The 17,370-nt window shown below is 38.9% G+C and overlaps 1 protein-coding gene across 1 annotated transcript; it reads left to right on the top strand.

Annotated features, from left to right (window-relative positions):
• Nucleotides 1-8,234: 8,234 nt before the first annotated feature.
• Nucleotides 8,235-16,761, top strand: LOC103653536 (glycogen debranching enzyme). The gene is made up of 7 exons (XM_020551863.3): nucleotides 8,235-13,641; nucleotides 13,830-14,200; nucleotides 14,533-14,594; nucleotides 14,904-15,209; nucleotides 15,679-15,759; nucleotides 15,852-16,179; nucleotides 16,304-16,761. The coding sequence occupies exons 2-6, from the start codon at nucleotides 14,092-14,094 to the stop codon at nucleotides 15,936-15,938; spliced, it is 645 nt and encodes a 214-aa protein (XP_020407452.1). The 5' UTR covers nucleotides 8,235-13,641; nucleotides 13,830-14,091; the 3' UTR covers nucleotides 15,939-16,179; nucleotides 16,304-16,761.
• Nucleotides 16,762-17,370: the final 609 nt, after the last annotated feature.

The raw sequence follows: 17,370 nt of genomic DNA, 5'->3' as shown, positions 1-17,370 counted from the left end.
ATGTGATTACCATAATAGGATTTTTTATAATAAATAAATAAATCTTAGATAAAAATAAAAATAAAAAACTATAACATGAATGGCTTGAAACTATGACCTAAGGTTTGGCCAAAGACACTTCCTCCACTAGACTTTTGACATATTTGTTGGTAAAGAGATATATTTTATCTTGTACTCACATGTTTATCGACGAGATGAAATATTTCTCTAATATTAAAAGGAATGTGGCTATATGCTAGTATATATAGAATGTGTGAGTTACCCTAACTCATGAGTATGGGCCACTAGTCCAACTCACAAGATATGAAGCATGTGATTGCACTATTGTCCCAATAGTTAAGAAGAAGCTAATGAAAATAATAGACCAAGATAAATTATGTCTATTTAATATTAAGTATAGATGTAAAGTTGTAAACAAGTGCATACAAGTTGCACAATATGGTAGATAACATTAGCTATTTTTTATTGGTTGCTTTGTGACCGACATAAATTATCAAATTTTCGTGGGCTAATCTAATGTCACACCCGGATTTAAGGGGTAAAGTCGGGTGCGTCTCATATGTGCGCCAAAGAAGAATAAAACATATAATGACCAAGTGTATAGAGATAAATGTCACAAACACTATTACATTGCGGAAGTGTCTTAAACAAAAATAAATGATAACAATAAAGCGAACTAATAATTATTCCTTGGCGCCATAAAGCTAGCTGGGAGACGCCACCAAGACTAGCTCTTACATCTCGTAGTAGACCTCCTCCTGGGCTACCTGCTCTTCACCGGTGGGGGGTTTATATATCGCAAGGTGAGCTCACAAAAGATCATAGCTCAACAAGTTGTGGGAAATAATGTGCATGAACTCACCAAAGGTGGGAGCTCATGTGAAGTGTAAGGCTGATCATCAAATAATGGTTAAAACTGAGCAATGCTTTTAATAAGTTTGTCAAATTTTATTAGAAATTACTAAATGTAAGTGTATACCAGCCCAAAGTAATAGTAGATAAAAATTAATAATAAAACCACAATGCGATGCATATGACAAATTAAGTTTAATTCCATAAGTTAGTCATGAGAGAGTCCTGAGCTGCTTATGACCGCGAGCACGGCTAGTATACCCGTTTTACACTCTCCAAAGGTTGTACCCTTTAACCACATGTCATGTTACCCAGTTGCCAAGGGGTCTAGAAGTCCCACTCATCTCTACCAAGGAGACGAGGCAGGGTAACACTACGAGGCATTTCCAAAGTTCCACTAGTTCGAGAAAACCCGCTACGGATTCAGGACGAAGGAAGCATAGGAATCCCTTGTCTGGAAAGTTAAACAGACAGTCCGACCTGAGAACCTCCCTATACTCTACAACGATGCCTCCCCGCTTGCCCCTTTCAGGTAAGGTAGTCTCTCCCTAGCTTTCCTAATTACTTGGCCAAGGGTGTCCCATTCCACCCTTGTGGTGGCACTGTATTCTCCAGTTAAGCTCCATGTTCCAATTTGCACCATAGTCTTATCATGAACATTAAAGAATAGATTAACAATAATAAAGTATGATCATGAAGCATATTTATCTTAACACCCAAAACCACATAGAGCAATAGCAGAGACTACCCAAAAGTTCAGTGGTGATCAAGACAATAAGTAAAGCAGACTAGGCTGACCTATTGGGTCCCATCAAAATTAAGCCTAAAAATGCTACAGTGATTATATATAGCATTATTGGGTAAAGAAAAGTGGTCAAGGGCACAACTTGCCTTCAATGATCTCCTACTCAGTATTTTCCACCTGTTGAGCACCTGGGTCCTTGGTTGTTTGCTCGTCTACTCGCAACAATACAAACATACATGGTACAGGAGAAATTAACATCACACCAAACATGAGAACATACTGTATGATAATATTCTACGCATCGTATCGAGATCATAGGTTTGAGAACTACTAAATTTGGAGTTACGGTTAAAGAGTTATGATTTTTCGAAGATTTATGTGTTAGATATAGAAAAAATTAAGTGTATAATTCTAACCTATATTTCATGACAATATAAGGTTACCAGATGATTAACAATATTAATATAAGATTAATGCAATAGGAATGGATCAAAAAGGAGTTAAAATGGTCAAGTTATGAATTTTCTAAACTCCTTTATATTATTTTATACTCAATATCATTCTCTCTATTTCTCTACTACTATTTATGTTAGTACCGTAGGCGTCCACATTTATCTATGGTGCACGGTTCTGCCGTCGCCAGCGCGCCCCTCCCGCGCTCCATCTGCCTCCCTCTGTAAACCACGCTCCATCCTCGAATCCAGCGCTCCATCCGCCTCCCTCCACGCTCCATCCGTCCTTCGCGCTCCATCCTAGAATCCTGTGGCTTCCTTCGTTGGCCAGCCCTGCAGCTGCAGCGACGAATCCCGCCCGCGGAGGCTTCCTTCTATGGCGACTGCTCTCCGCGCGCCCCCACTCTCTCTGCCATCAGTGCCTGCTCTCCGCCATCAGCGCTCCCCGGTCCCCCGCAGCCCCGTCACCTTCCTCCCCACCCCCCGGCAACTCCGTCCCGGCCGCACATCCCGCCATGCCGGCGCGCACCTAGGCCCCTCCTACGCCCCTCCCCCGGAACCCTCTCCCCTCAATCCCCGGCGGCATAGTTTTGCGACCGTCACGCCCCCACAATCCATGGTGGAGGATGATGCTCCGTCCTGTCTTATGCTGCTGCCTGGTGGTGGTTGAGCTCGATGGCTGGTCACCGGTGCCCGTGGCAACGAGCTTGACAACCGGACTTCTAGCACCCTTCGTGACGTGCGTCCAACATGGATCCAGGATCTAGCAACCTCTTCACCCCCTGTGTAATATCCCAAAAAAAATGTTGACCAAAAGTTAATCTCTGGTGCGTGGATGAGGTAAAGGGTTGTGGGCCATTGGATGCAAAGATAGAAGTCATCTGAGGCGTCGTTTCTTTCTCCCACAAAAACCCTAGGTGGCCACCCCTTTTTTTTTCCTTCACCCCCCTCTTGGCCGCCACCCCCTTTTCTCCCCCTTGGCTGGACGCCCCCTCCCCCTATGGCAGCCATCATCCATTGCTTCCTCCCCCAAGATCTCCCCCTACGCAGCAAGGATCGAGAAAAGGAGGGGCACGTTGAATTGAAGAGGAAGAGAGGATCAAGGAGATGTTCTTCCTCATCTCTTCTTGAAGATTTCTTGGGGAAACCCTAGGTATGGATGAGATCCTTGTTCCTCCCTGTAATTATAGGCTTTTGGAGGTTGTGGATCATGGGAATTAAAGGATTAGAGGTTGGATTTGATGTGGGGTTAGGTTTTGATCCCGAATTTAGTTTTCTGCAGAATGGCAGATTCGACAGTTTCTGTTCATGCCAGTTTTCCGTGGTCTTAGTGGCCTCAAAAAAATGAAAAGTCTATGTATGAGTCGTAGATGATTTGTAGATATTTCCGTGGTCGCGAAGAACACCTCAATCGGACATCCGACCAGAAAGTTATTGCAGTTTTACTATAGCAGTTTTTCAGTCTCATAATTCTGTGCAGAATCTGTTCTCTTAAGATTTAGGAAATTTTATCAACAGAATTAAACTGTGGGTTGGTAAAAGAAGTTGTAGATAATTTCATAATCTTTCCAGATTGTTAAAGAGTGCATTCATATGATTTGTGAAACTCCAGTTATGTTTGTTTTACTGTGGCTGTTTCTGTTTACCTGATAAAAATGAGTGGGTCTGTTCACTGGTGGGTTTCATCTAGTAAATGGCCGAATTGGCTCTTCCAACTATGGAGACTTTTGTAGAGGGATAAAAGTTCTTACTTCCAGCAGAATTTCATAATTTTTGGTTCAGTAGTTTGGGAGATATCGAATTTTAAAGTTAACCATACTGCTGTCTAAAACAGATTCAGTCAGTTATCTTGTCAGATGTTTTAGAACTTGTAGATGGCAGAATTTAATTATCTATTGAATACTGAAGTTGTAGAGTATTTTGTGTAGATACTCCTAGAGTATTTGTTTGATATCACCGCTGTTTTAATTTTAAAGATACAAAATTAACAAACAGCGTTGCTGCTGTATGGCATGTGGTTCAGGGTGGGAGTCTTTCCACTGGGTCTTGGTTTCAAGTGTAGGAGTGTTTTGTTGATTGATGGCAAATGTTTGTGAAATATTTGTACTAAGTTTTATGCCCACTAGCAGGTGGCTACACTCCAGATCATGTCTAGTACATTTCTTCTTCTTCGATGAAGGCAAGTGAATGTAGCAGTGGTTGCTTCCGTTCTGACCTGTTATTTCTATTACCTACACTCTAATATTCAGAAGTATCAGATTCTTTCATAATTGGACTCTATGGTGATGCTTTACTTGCTTGCATTATACTGATGCTCAATCATATATTGATGATGATTATGATTTGAGTATGACTCACGAGATTAATTCACATATCTGAAGGTAAATGAAGTATTATTTGAGGTTGGTATTGTATCTGAAGATAAATGAAGTATTATTTGAGGTTTGTGTTGTATCTGAAGGAAGTGAAGTTTATTGATAAATGTAGCATGCCATATACATTGCATGACTCATTTGCATATGAAGTTTTGTCGTGACCTATGGTCCGACCGTACCGGTACAACTTAGCATCGTACGTTGCCCGAGAAGGGGTACGATGCGGCTTCATACCCTTAGAGGTATGAAGGCAGAGGACATATGCATTGCATTCATATGCATTCATTGAAGTGATATTTGCAGATGATGTGGTTTTATACCCCCAGAGGTATGAAGATAGAGTACCTACGCATTGCATTCATATGCATTCATTGAAGTGATATTTGCAGATGATGTGGTTTTATACCCCCAGAGGTATGAAGATAGAGTACCTACACATTGCATTCCTATGCATACATTGAAGTGATATTTGCAGGTATTGTTGACGCAGGGAAGTGTTATAGAACCTATTGTGGTTGTTCGAGGAAATGAGATGGTATTGGTTATAGTGGGACTACTGTGTTCTATATCTACAAGTATTTCTGACTTTTTATTGTGTCTCTTTTAAAATGTTGATGAATTCAATTTGTGGTTTAAATATCTCGTCAGAACAATTAGCTTGCTGAGATGTTTCATCTCACTCTTGCATTACTCAATGCAGGTGCTTGTTGCTCATCAAGGGGAGTGGGAAGTAGCAGCACATCCACCTTCACTCTCATAATAATGCTGCCCAGACACAGCCATGATTTAATTAGAAACTTCTTGTCAAAGGATGTTTGTTTTTAACTAGTCGTGCGTACTGATTAGTTCAGTTCATTGTTGTTATGGTTGTCTTCCCATTGCTAGCAGATTATTAATGTCTTATATGTTTTCTTATCATGATATCTATTTATACTTTGTTGCTTCCCCCGTTTATGCAATTTTCAAAGGAGATGCTGTCGAAATTTTATATATGAATGTTAGATGTGTAGTTTAGTAGCATTCTGGGGTGTTTGTGGATCCCGGGGTGTTACAGTTGGTATCAAAGCTTTGGCTTTAGATTCTTGGCAATTTGAAGATAAATTTGACACACTTGCACATATAGGAAGGGTATGGGTTCAAGTATCTTTGATATATATTAGTGACTTTGAAGTGCAGATGACAATAATTTCACCCCTCTCGATTCCTTTACGGTGATGTGGTAAGTTGTTTATGGCTTAATGCTTGATATAATTTATTTCTGAAATTTTGATATTGTTTTATTAATGCGGTAAATATCGCTGATCATTTGTGAGAATGAAGTTGTTATTATGCTTGTGATATACAAGTATGCCTATGTCGTTTTCACCATGTTTTTCATGGTTGAGTTTTATTACAATAATATTGTTATATATGCTTGATTGTGGATGTTTCTAAGAGGAGTGTGAATTGCGTGTTTTGGGGTACAAGGTAATCATCAATTTGAATTTAAGTTGTTGAGCGGTTGGTGGATAGCTCCAACTATCATTGCAAAGAATGATTGTTTATGTTGAGAAACCAGTTTTGAAAGAAATGAATATTGGTACTTTATATGGATTTTTGGGGGAAGTCTTTTCATAGCCAGAATGGCTTACATGTCTCTCTCATATTGTGTGTTCTAGTTGCCACAAAGCCTAGATGTGGTTTAAAGTGGTTGCCTATTAGTCATACTAATTGTAGAATAAATCTTTGATTCTCTTGATCCATTGATTATGTATTGATACATTGAGGATCTGATGGTTCCCTTTTCGATGCATGCTTGTGGAGCCATTTTTTCAGACCACCTATCTATTGGTTTGAAGGAAGTCCTTGCCTAGCCTAGAGTTGGTTGGGTGTGGCTAGTCACCTACTCCTAGATGATGTGGTGTTTACATCAGCTTAATATGTTTGTCAAATGTGTGAAGGATTAGGGGTTATTATTATTGACTTTGTATGTCTGGTACTTTGAGTGCATCGTATGATAGAATGAAATGTAAGTTTCTGAACTACAGTAGATGAAGACTTATATTATGTGTAGGTTATCCTTACTAGTTGGATATTTTTCTTAGTTGAGATGTTGAATGAAGTATAGTGACATGGGTTAAGCAAGTATTGTGTTGTTGTTGGGCTATCAGTGCTCTATGTAGAGTTTTTGGCATTTCTTCGATGAACTATGCCGCACAAGATGTTATTGGCTTCTTTTGGCTTTATTGCTCCATTAGTTCTATAGATTTTCTCCCTTTTGGTGGGGTGTAAGGAATGTTAGATTACATGATTATCTTTTCATGATGGCAAGAATAAGGTTTAGAAAGATTAGGAGTTTTGTTCCAATAGAACTACTTGTTTCATGGTGCTTTAAGGTGAGGTGTTTGATCTTCTTATACATTCGTCGGGTGTAGATGTTTCACCATTTAATTAAAATTAATGGTTGAAGTTGGTAAGGGTTGTGCTTGGTCCATATTACCCCTTCATAAAAGAGTGTTGTCTTAAGACATTGATGTTGATGTATAGCTGCATCCAAATTTGATGGTGTGAAATTGTAGTGTTGATTGCAACTATGACATGCTTTGAGCTTCATTACATGTTGTTTCATGCTTGATGTCAGGTCGTGTAGTTTCCTTAGACAATTAGTCCAAGGTAGAAGTTCTTGTGTTAATTAAGACCAATAATGGATCCATGTTTTGAATTGTGGTGCTATATGGGGTACCTTGGGTGTTTTGCTTGGAGTGGCCGAATTCGAGGTCGAATTCTTTTTAAGGGGGGTAGAGTGTAATATCCCAAAAAAAATGTTGACCAAAAGTTAATCTCTGGTGCGTGGATGAGGTAAAGGGTTGTGGGCCATTGGATGCAAAGATAGAAGTCATCTGAGGCGTCGTTTCTTTCTCCCACAAAAACCCTAGGTGGCCACCCCTTTTTTTTCCCTTCACCCCCCTCTTGGCCGCCACCCCCTTTTCTCCCCCTTGGCTGGACGCCCCCTCCCCCTATGGCAGCCATCATCCATTGCTTCCTCCCCCAAGATCTCCCCCTACGCAGCAAGGATCGAGAAAAGGAGGGGCACGTTGAATTGAAGAGGAAGAGAGGATCAAGGAGATGTTCTTCCTCATCTCTTCTTGAAGATTTCTTGGGGAAACCCTAGGTATGGATGAGATCCTTGTTCCTCCCTGTAATTATAGGCTTTTGGAGGTTGTGGATCATGGGAATTAAAGGATTAGAGGTTGGATTTGATGTGGGGTTAGGTTTTGATCCCGAATTTAGTTTTCTGCAGAATGGCAGATTCGACAGTTTCTGTTCATGCCAGTTTTCCGTGGTCTTAGTGGCCTCAAAAAAATGAAAAGTCTATGTATGAGTCGTAGATGATTTGTAGATATTTCCGTGGTCGCGAAGAACACCTCAATCGGACATCCGACCAGAAAGTTATTGCAGTTTTACTATAGCAGTTTTTCAGTCTCATAATTCTGTGCAGAATCTGTTCTCTTAAGATTTAGGAAATTTTATCAACAGAATTAAACTGTGGGTTGGTAAAAGAAGCTGTAGATAATTTCATAATCTTTCCAGATTGTTAAAGAGTGCATTCATATGATTTGTGAAACTCCAGTTATGTTTGTTTTACTGTGGCTGTTTCTGTTTACCTGATAAAAATGAGTGGGTCTGTTCACTGGTGGGTTTCATCTAGTAAATGGCCGAATTGGCTCTTCCAACTATGGAGACTTTTGTAGAGGGATAAAAGTTCTTACTTCCAGCAGAATTTCATAATTTTTGGTTCAGTAGTTTGGGAGATATCGAATTTTAAAGTTAACCATACTGCTGTCTAAAACAGATTCAGTCAGTTATCTTGTCAGATGTTTTAGAACTTGTAGATGGCAGAATTTAATTATCTATTGAATACTGAAGTTGTAGAGTATTTTGTGTAGATACTCCTAGAGTATTTGTTTGATATCACCGCTGTTTTAATTTTAAAGATACAAAATTAACAAACAGCGTTGCTGCTGTATGGCATGTGGTTCAGGGTGGGAGTCTTTCCACTGGGTCTTGGTTTCAAGTGTAGGAGTGTTTTGTTGATTGATGGCAAATGTTTGTGAAATATTTGTACTAAGTTTTATGCCCACTAGCAGGTGGCTACACTCCAGATCATGTCTAGTACATTTCTTCTTCTTCGATGAAGGCAAGTGAATGTAGCGGTGGTTGCTTCCGTTCTGACCTGTTATTTCTATTACCTACACTCTAATATTCAGAAGTATCAGATTCTTTCATAATTGGACTCTATGGTGATGCTTTACTTGCTTGCATTATACTGATGCTCAATCATATATTGATGATGATTATGATTTGAGTATGACTCACGAGATTAATTCACATATCTGAAGGTAAATGAAGTATTATTTGAGGTTGGTATTGTATCTGAAGATAAATGAAGTATTATTTGAGGTTTGTGTTGTATCTGAAGGAAGTGAAGTTTATTGATAAATGTAGCATGCCATATACATTGCATGACTCATTTGCATATGAAGTTTTGTCGTGACCTATGGTCCGACCGTACCGGTACAACTTAGCATCGTACGTTGCCCGAGAAGGGGTACGATGCGGCTTCATACCCTTAGAGGTATGAAGGCAGAGGACATATGCATTGCATTCATATGCATTCATTGAAGTGATATTTGCAGATGATGTGGTTTTATACCCCCAGAGGTATGAAGATAGAGTACCTACGCATTGCATTCATATGCATTCATTGAAGTGATATTTGCAGATGATGTGGTTTTATACCCCCAGAGGTATGAAGATAGAGTACCTACACATTGCATTCCTATGCATACATTGAAGTGATATTTGCAGGTATTGTTGACGCAGGGAAGTGTTATAGAACCTATTGTGGTTGTTCGAGGAAATGAGATGGTATTGGTTATAGTGGGACTACTGTGTTCTATATCTACAAGTATTTCTGACTTTTTATTGTGTCTCTTTTAAAATGTTGATGAATTCAATTTGTGGTTTAAATATCTCGTCAGAACAATTAGCTTGCTGAGATGTTTCATCTCACTCTTGCATTACTCAATGCAGGTGCTTGTTGCTCATCAAGGGGAGTGGGAAGTAGCAGCACATCCACCTTCACTCTCATAATAATGCTGCCCAGACACAGCCATGATTTAATTAGAAACTTCTTGTCAAAGGATGTTTGTTTTTAACTAGTCGTGCGTACTGATTAGTTCAGTTCATTGTTGTTATGGTTGTCTTCCCATTGCTAGCAGATTATTAATGTCTTATATGTTTTCTTATCATGATATCTATTTATACTTTGTTGCTTCCCCCGTTTATGCAATTTTCAAAGGAGATGCTGTCGAAATTTTATATATGAATGTTAGATGTGTAGTTTAGTAGCATTCTGGGGTGTTTGTGGATCTCGGGGTGTTACACCCTGCTTGTGCCCTACCACACTCCACAGGTTCGTCACAGGCCCATGCCGCCCTCCCCTCATCGGTGGCTCGACTCCAATCCACGATGGTCGATGATGGCTCCACCTCCATCTTCCACCACCGGTTCGCCATAGTGCCGCGCGGGCCTCCCCTCCCTGGTCGCTAGAACACTGAAGCTCTAGATGAGATCTCGTTTCTGCTTCAGATTTCAGAAAACCGAAGTGCTAGAGTGACGAATTCCTACTCCTCAGCATCAGCCTCGAGGACCTAGACCGGGAGCGCGACATTGTGGAGGAGCGTGACATCCTGCTTGCCACCACAGCCATGATGCACGGCGGGCTGGCGAGGTTGGGCATGCCCGAGAGTAGTCTGAGGAATGGGCCGCGATGCAGGCCATTGCTTGTCAGTTTTTTTCCTTCCCAGGTTGCGGGGGTTGCTATCTCAGGTGCTTCTTCTCTATCTCAGGTGCTATCTCAGGTGTTTCTTCTCTATAACCTATGTCATGACCAGAAATCAGATGACACTAAGTTTCTCAACTGTAATCGGTTGACAATATCGTTTCATCATCAGTTCCAACACTCTTGTACCCAAACTATAAGTACTACATTCCCAGTATCATGCAGACATAATATGAGTTTAATAACATCTTTTTTAATGTATAGTTCATATATATGCTGGACCTGACATTGTCATTCAATACTAATTCACAGAGTACATTTCATTCTGTTAGATATTTGCACTGTATTTTTTGGTGAATCTGGAGCCGAATTTGGTACATGAAAGAGAGTTGTTAAATCACATATCTAAACTTTATTTTATGTTTTAGAGCTTATCCTCAATCTATATTTTCAGACGCAAGTAGGATATGAAATGCAAAATAATAGTTGCACATTACGATTAGCTAGACCGTAGTATATGATTAATTAATGGAGACATTTGCCATGTCAGTTTAATTTTGCATTACTGAATACATGACCACAAGGTACATGAAAGAGCTATCTGTACATGAAAGAGTTGTTAAATCACATATCTATACTTTGTTTTATGTTTTAGAGCTTATCCTCAATCAACTGATTATAATATCTCTTCATGCTACTTAATCTTTATTTTCAGACATAATTAGGATATGAAATGCAAAATAATAGTTGCACATTACAATTAGCCAGGCAGTAGTATGTGATTAATGGAGCACATTAGTTATTATTCTTGCATCGCAATATCTAGCTGTTCACTGAATTGCATCTTTTGTTCTCTGTTGTCTTCACAGGTGGAAGAGACTTTGTTCAAAGAAACTAAGGTGTTTCTCTTCTCATATTCCGGTGTTTATTTATAACATGCCTTTGTTTTATTATTTTGGTTTTTAAGTGTAATGCTTATATCCTAGTTTGGATATCCAGTTTAAAGATATCCCATCTAATGGATGAACCATCAATGCATGCCTATGTTGTTTCATAATTGTTATTTCACTATAAAAGCCATGCAGTATTTGTTGCCCTATAACATAAATTAGACTTTGGGGTTTAGCTTTTAATTACCTAAATGAGCAGCCTCATCAACAACTTTGTCTGAAGCTAACACGTGTGGAATTGAAGGTACACATATTTCAAAAGTGATTATATTCTACACTTTGCTTTTGGTGTATTTTTATTTTTTATTTTTGCCTCCAATATGATTGTATTTTGCTTGGTTTTAGGTCATTCCATCTTAACTCTAGACTTTCAAATAAATTCCATGTAAAAGGTTCTTTTAACTTTAATAACTTTGCTCTTCTAAGTACCTCTACAGTGTGAGATAAATTCCACTTAAAAGGTCTTTTTCATATTTATGTGTAGTCTGCTAGGTCACACAATGTACATATTCATGTTTCACTAGGGTTTACTTTTGCAGTGCTATTGGTACTTCATTTTTCCGGATTTCATATTAAAGTACATATAATGGTTTCACTATTAGTTAGAACTATTATGGGCGTCTTCACCTGTTTCGCAATGGCTTCTATGTCTTTTGTGGAGCGATGACCATACCCATGCTTGAATATTAAGAAACTTTAGTCTCGAAGGTTTTAGATTACCTTTTGTTGTAGAAGGTTTTTCTGACTTGGTACTGCTGTTTTCGAATTGCTTGCGTTTTTTTATAGCCAGCTATCCTTTCTTAACCCAATCATGCATTTAACCCTATCACATGGTACTGTTGTTTTGGTGTATTTTGGTTTTTTAGGGTTTAGGGTTGAAAAGGCCAGCAACATTCACTGCATGGTAGTAAAATTAAGAGTCAATAACTATCTTTGGAACTACCAGCTATAGCATGTACCTTGGTTAAGCTCTGCTGTTGTTTCTTGAGGAGCGGAGCTAAGTCAGATCAAATGAAAATCTAACAAATTTATCTCGAACTTTTTAGAATTATTTATATTCAACAAAACAAGAAGATTTTTTGGCGCATGTTCGTTTGTGTTACCTTGAATTAATGTTTTGTATCAGTTCATTAGTCAAGGTTGTGCAGAACTGTAAGGTAATCATACCCACAAGATCAAATGGATCAAATTTAGAATGTAATGATTGTATATGAAGTATGTTCTCATGATAAAACATAAAGCTTGACATTGAACATTTCCTTTTTTTCTTGTAATTCTCTTCCTTAGGTTTAGCCTTCTTTCAATTCCTTGAAATGGTACTTGCCCACATTCCTCTCACATGAATTTACTATCCTAAGAACTAATTAACTACTAGAGTTATTAATGCAAAAATGATCAACTAATGTTAGCTTAATGATTTCTACAGTTGCTGCACTTCAGGCTTTGATGAATAATTGGCAAAATGAACCACCAAGCTGGACATGTTCAACTAATCTCTACTACTCTTTTATCAGGCGATTTCTCTTAGCCAATGAAGACATTAAGAGAGATACACATTGATGTGTGCCATGTAAGTAGTTTTCTTGACCAAGTTTCTTCTGTTGCTTGTCTTTTCTCTTATGGTTGCACTCATATTTTCATTTTCAACTGGTATTTTCATTTTCTTTGTGCAATCCAACTACTACATCTATCACTCCAGTATCATCCTGAACATTTAAAATATGTACCCTATAGTAGTATGGAGTTGCACATATATATTTTAGATCCCAGTGCCCAAAATCTTTTAGATCCCAGTTCATACCAATTTAATGTTAAGTTTGCCCCCGCAACTGATCTCGATTTCTATTTTCTCAGCATTATATTGGTGATATCTCAAAGTTGGATGCATTGAAAGGCTTTGCTAAAGGTTTTCCTGGTTTTTATCATAGATCCGTGCATAGGATTTGTCTTGGTTTTTTGTTTGTTTTAGAGAAAGCAATATTCTAACATGGCATGGTCCTACCTTGCTTTCTTATTTGTCTGTGTTGTCTCCTGCATGTTCTACACAAAATCTTTGTATGCCCACAATCTTTGTATTCTAACATCGATAAGTGCCCAAAATCTTTGTATGCTTCTAAACAGACCTTTGGTATTGTTGTACACATTGGATTCAATACCACTTCTGTTGTCCCCGTAAGTAATTGTCCATATTTATATTATTAAGGGTTTTCAATTATTTACAGTGTGTTCCCATGCGTTTGGTGAACATTAGCCATGCTGTTTGGCATATACATCTTTTAGCTGCACTTATCGATGTCATTTACATTTCACCATTTTGATAATATGTTTTCTACAATCTTTCAAGGTAGGGTAATGTATAAGAAATGTGTTGAAACTGTGGGGCAAGATGCCCTTAAACTCACTGGATTTCTCAAGACGTTAATGCAGAGGAGAAATTAATCCGGTGAGTAGTTGTACACTGTTCGAACCATCAAGGAGCTAAAATTTGTTTATGCTGCAAGTTTAAAGTTGATTGGAGTACATATATTCTTTTTACAATCTCACTAATAGCTGAGACAAGCTAAATGTTTTTAGACATGAGACGATATCTGGCTTCTTCTAACTCTACCTCCTTTTCTCTCGCATGTGAAGAAACTTTGCTACATAGCTGCTGATTATGAAGTTGAATTACGTAAGGATACACACATGTCCTGCGAGGTTGATGTTGAAGGGTGGTTCACCTGCTCGAAGAGAGATTCAAGACTCCAAAAATCCCATTTCAGCCTCATATGGGAGGAACGTGCGAAATGTTTAGATATTGTTTAATTCTGCATCTATTACAATTTAGTCATTGTTGTAAAATGTTGATCTTGCCCTTGAAGGCGTGCTATGGGCTTGCATAAAGTAGTTCTCTATGTATGGATCACTGCTATTTTTTCAGGAACGGTTGGTGATGATAGCTGGTAGCTGGTACAAGACAATCATTTTAGTTTGTGGTTCGTCATGCTTGCCTGGTTTACCAGGTACTTTCCCATGCATACTAGGGCTGATATACTCCTTAGATAATGCTTGGTATCAAATCAAAAATAGAATAATTATTTGTAATGTTATCTAGATCTATTTTACTTGTGTCACTCTGATGGATATCATGTAATACAACAGAGAGGCTAGATATCATGTAATATATAAATGGTTTGGTTTCTGATCCAACTTGAATGATAAATTGCAAATAATTTTATGAACCAAAATTCACATCATGCTTACAATTTTATGTCCTACTAAATGTACAACTATGCTCAAAGTTCTTAGTAATGATAGTTGTACCTAATCCTTAATCCGTCCTTTTTTTCTTCAGTTGGTACACTATGTGGACAGGTTAGGAAGAGATACCCCAAGGGTGATGCTAAGGAGATAAAGGTACACAGCAATTATCTATACAAACGACTCAATTTGTTTGAGTTGTATTGAGGTTGCTGATAATATATATGTTGTTCATTTCCATGTAATAGTTGTGCACTAATAGTTGCAACGCACTAGCATTGTACTATTATATATAAACTACCACTATAAGTTAGTGTAGCATATGTGTGGGTGCTTGTTTTCTTAGTAGTGGCAATTAGTTTTTCTTTTTTGCTACCATGTTAGTATTTTGTAGTTGATTGTCAAGTATAAACCTATCTCTTTTGTTTGTCTAATCGTTGTGAAATAAACTTGCGACCAAAGTAGATCCACAAGATCAAGGACTTCCTTCTCACGGCGAGGAGGAATGATGCCCATTTCGTGAAGATCAAGAGGAGCAAGGATGTTGTCAAGTTCAAGGTGCGCCCATTGCAAGTCCAACCTGTTCCCCCCAATTCAGCACCAGCCTTTACGCATCGCAACAGCGATATCGGGAAGAGGAAACTCGAAAGCCCGGCGAGCGGTATGGCAACCGGCGAGGAGCATGTGGCGGCGCCGGCGGTCGAGGATACGTTAGAGAAGAAGCAGGCCAGCACAACCGAGCTGCCCGCACCCTCGGGCTGGACGAAGAAGGTTTGCTCTTATTGCCCGCAATTTCTTTGTTTGTCTTATGGTTTCTCACGTAAGAATTAGTATCTGATGTTTTAAGTTTTTTATGGATTGTGCTTTCAGGTCCCTGTTTGTTCAGGGTAGAACTCAAGGTTGCATTTGTAGTCAGTGGTATGCTGGAATATGCATCATTGGTTCAGTCCTTGAGTTTAGTCACTTGATGAGGGTTACTACTTGCTAGGTTGTGTGAGGATCTGTGTTTTCCAAAAGATTATGCCATGTTGCATTGAGTATCCAACTAGCTGTATTTGTTCCTGGGAAACATAGTTATTTAAACAAAAATTACTGTAAACATCATTTATTTGACAAGGTTTTAGTCTTTCCCTGCATCCTAATATAGGGTAAGGTTAAAGTGGATCTAAAGTTACATTGTTATTTTTTTGTATTGATCTACTACTACCTTGTCAATTGTTTTCATTTTCTAAATTTTTAGGGAGTTCCAATGTTCTACATGGGCGATGAATATGGTCACACAAAGGGAGGGAACAACAATACGTACTGCCATGACCATTATGTCAGTCCAATGCCAGCACATATTAACACGTTGTTTTAATCAATTTCTTTGACATTCTTGTAATCTTCTAGCCTTTTAATTTGGTTGTGCAGGTCAATTATTTCTGTTGGGATAAGAAGGAAGAACAATCCTCTGATTTGTACAGATTCTGCCGTCTCATGACCAAATTCCGCAAGTAAATAATCTTCCCGCCAAATAGTTTCCGTGCTAAACTAATATGGTTCCTCTGTTCACCAAATGGCGAGATCCTGTGCAGTTTACGTTGCCACTGTCTATTCATATTCTTTTGGTGTGCAATACACGGAATGTGAATCTCTTGGCCTTGAGGACTTCCCGACTTCAGAACGGTTGCAATGGCACGGTCATCAGCCCGGGAAGCCTGACTGGTTAGAGGCAAGCCGATTCGTTGCCTTCACCATGGTACAGACATAACACCTACCACCATCATCACTATAGTCATTTCAAGAATCATTTTCTACCATTAAGTAGATCAGAGAGAGATCGAAAAAGAAGCTAATGGTTTCTTATGTATCTGTTACTGTAGAAGGACGAAACCAAAGGCGAGATCTACGTGGCCTTCAACACCAGTCACCTACCGGTGGTCGTCGGGCTTCCAGAGCGCTCTGGGTTCCGATGGGAGCCGGTGGTGGACACCGGCAAGGAGGCACCATATGACTTCCTCACCGATGGCCCTGCCAGATCGTGCTGTCATCGTCTACCAGTTCTCTCATTTCCTCAACTCCAATCTCTATCCTATGCTCAGCTACTCCTCCATCATCCTTGTATTGCGCCCTGATGTCTGAAAGAAGCGGATACAATAGAGTATACTGTAGCGGTAGTATATATTTTTTCTTTGACTTCCTTTTGTAGATCTGCCAAACACAAACACAACTAAGCAATGTAGCACATACTATTGGCATGACCCTCCACTCATTTACATTCTAAATTGGATATATTTTTATAGTTCCTGAATTTGATCACTCCTAAATACTTTGTCTGAAATATGTTACTTTTTTGCATTACACTTACAGTGAAAATGTCAACTGCCACTTGGTACATGCCTCATAAATAACTAAAGTTGACCTCATGTTCTGTGCAATATTGTTTTCTTCACTTGGTGAACATTAAAAAAGCCTTATTTTTTATGTAGCATTGCCCAACCATTATAAAAGGGTATTAAAACGTGCGCGAGATTGTTGCACTATTTTTCTCCATTGCTTCTGCATAAAAACATTTCATGATAGTTTTTTTTCATGGCGGAGTATATATCTTAACCTTTAAAAGATGCATGGTGGAGTATACATCTTAACCTTTAAAAGATGCTAACGTTATCATAACATATTTACTCTGTAGCAACGCATGGGCATGCCGCTATTGGGCCCTGTTTGCTGGCCATCTTCAATGATTTTGCCTTTCGTTAAGCAACATCCACTGGAGAATGGCCTTTCTTTGGTTTCTTCCCTATATCTCTTTCTTGCAAGAGATTCTTCTATGCTTAGAACTAAATGCAGTGATCAGTACATGTATTTGTTTCGAAGCTTGTATTTCCTTCAGTATGTAGGGGCTTCTACACCAAGTGTAGACACACCTATTTGTATATTGGCCCATGGA

This window comes from Zea mays, chromosome 4, assembly GCF_902167145.1.
Source record: "Zea mays cultivar B73 chromosome 4, Zm-B73-REFERENCE-NAM-5.0, whole genome shotgun sequence".
Taxonomy (NCBI): domain Eukaryota; kingdom Viridiplantae; phylum Streptophyta; class Magnoliopsida; order Poales; family Poaceae; genus Zea; species Zea mays.
Note: the sequence above shows the minus strand (reverse complement) of the source record. Positions and strands in the feature narration are given on the sequence as shown.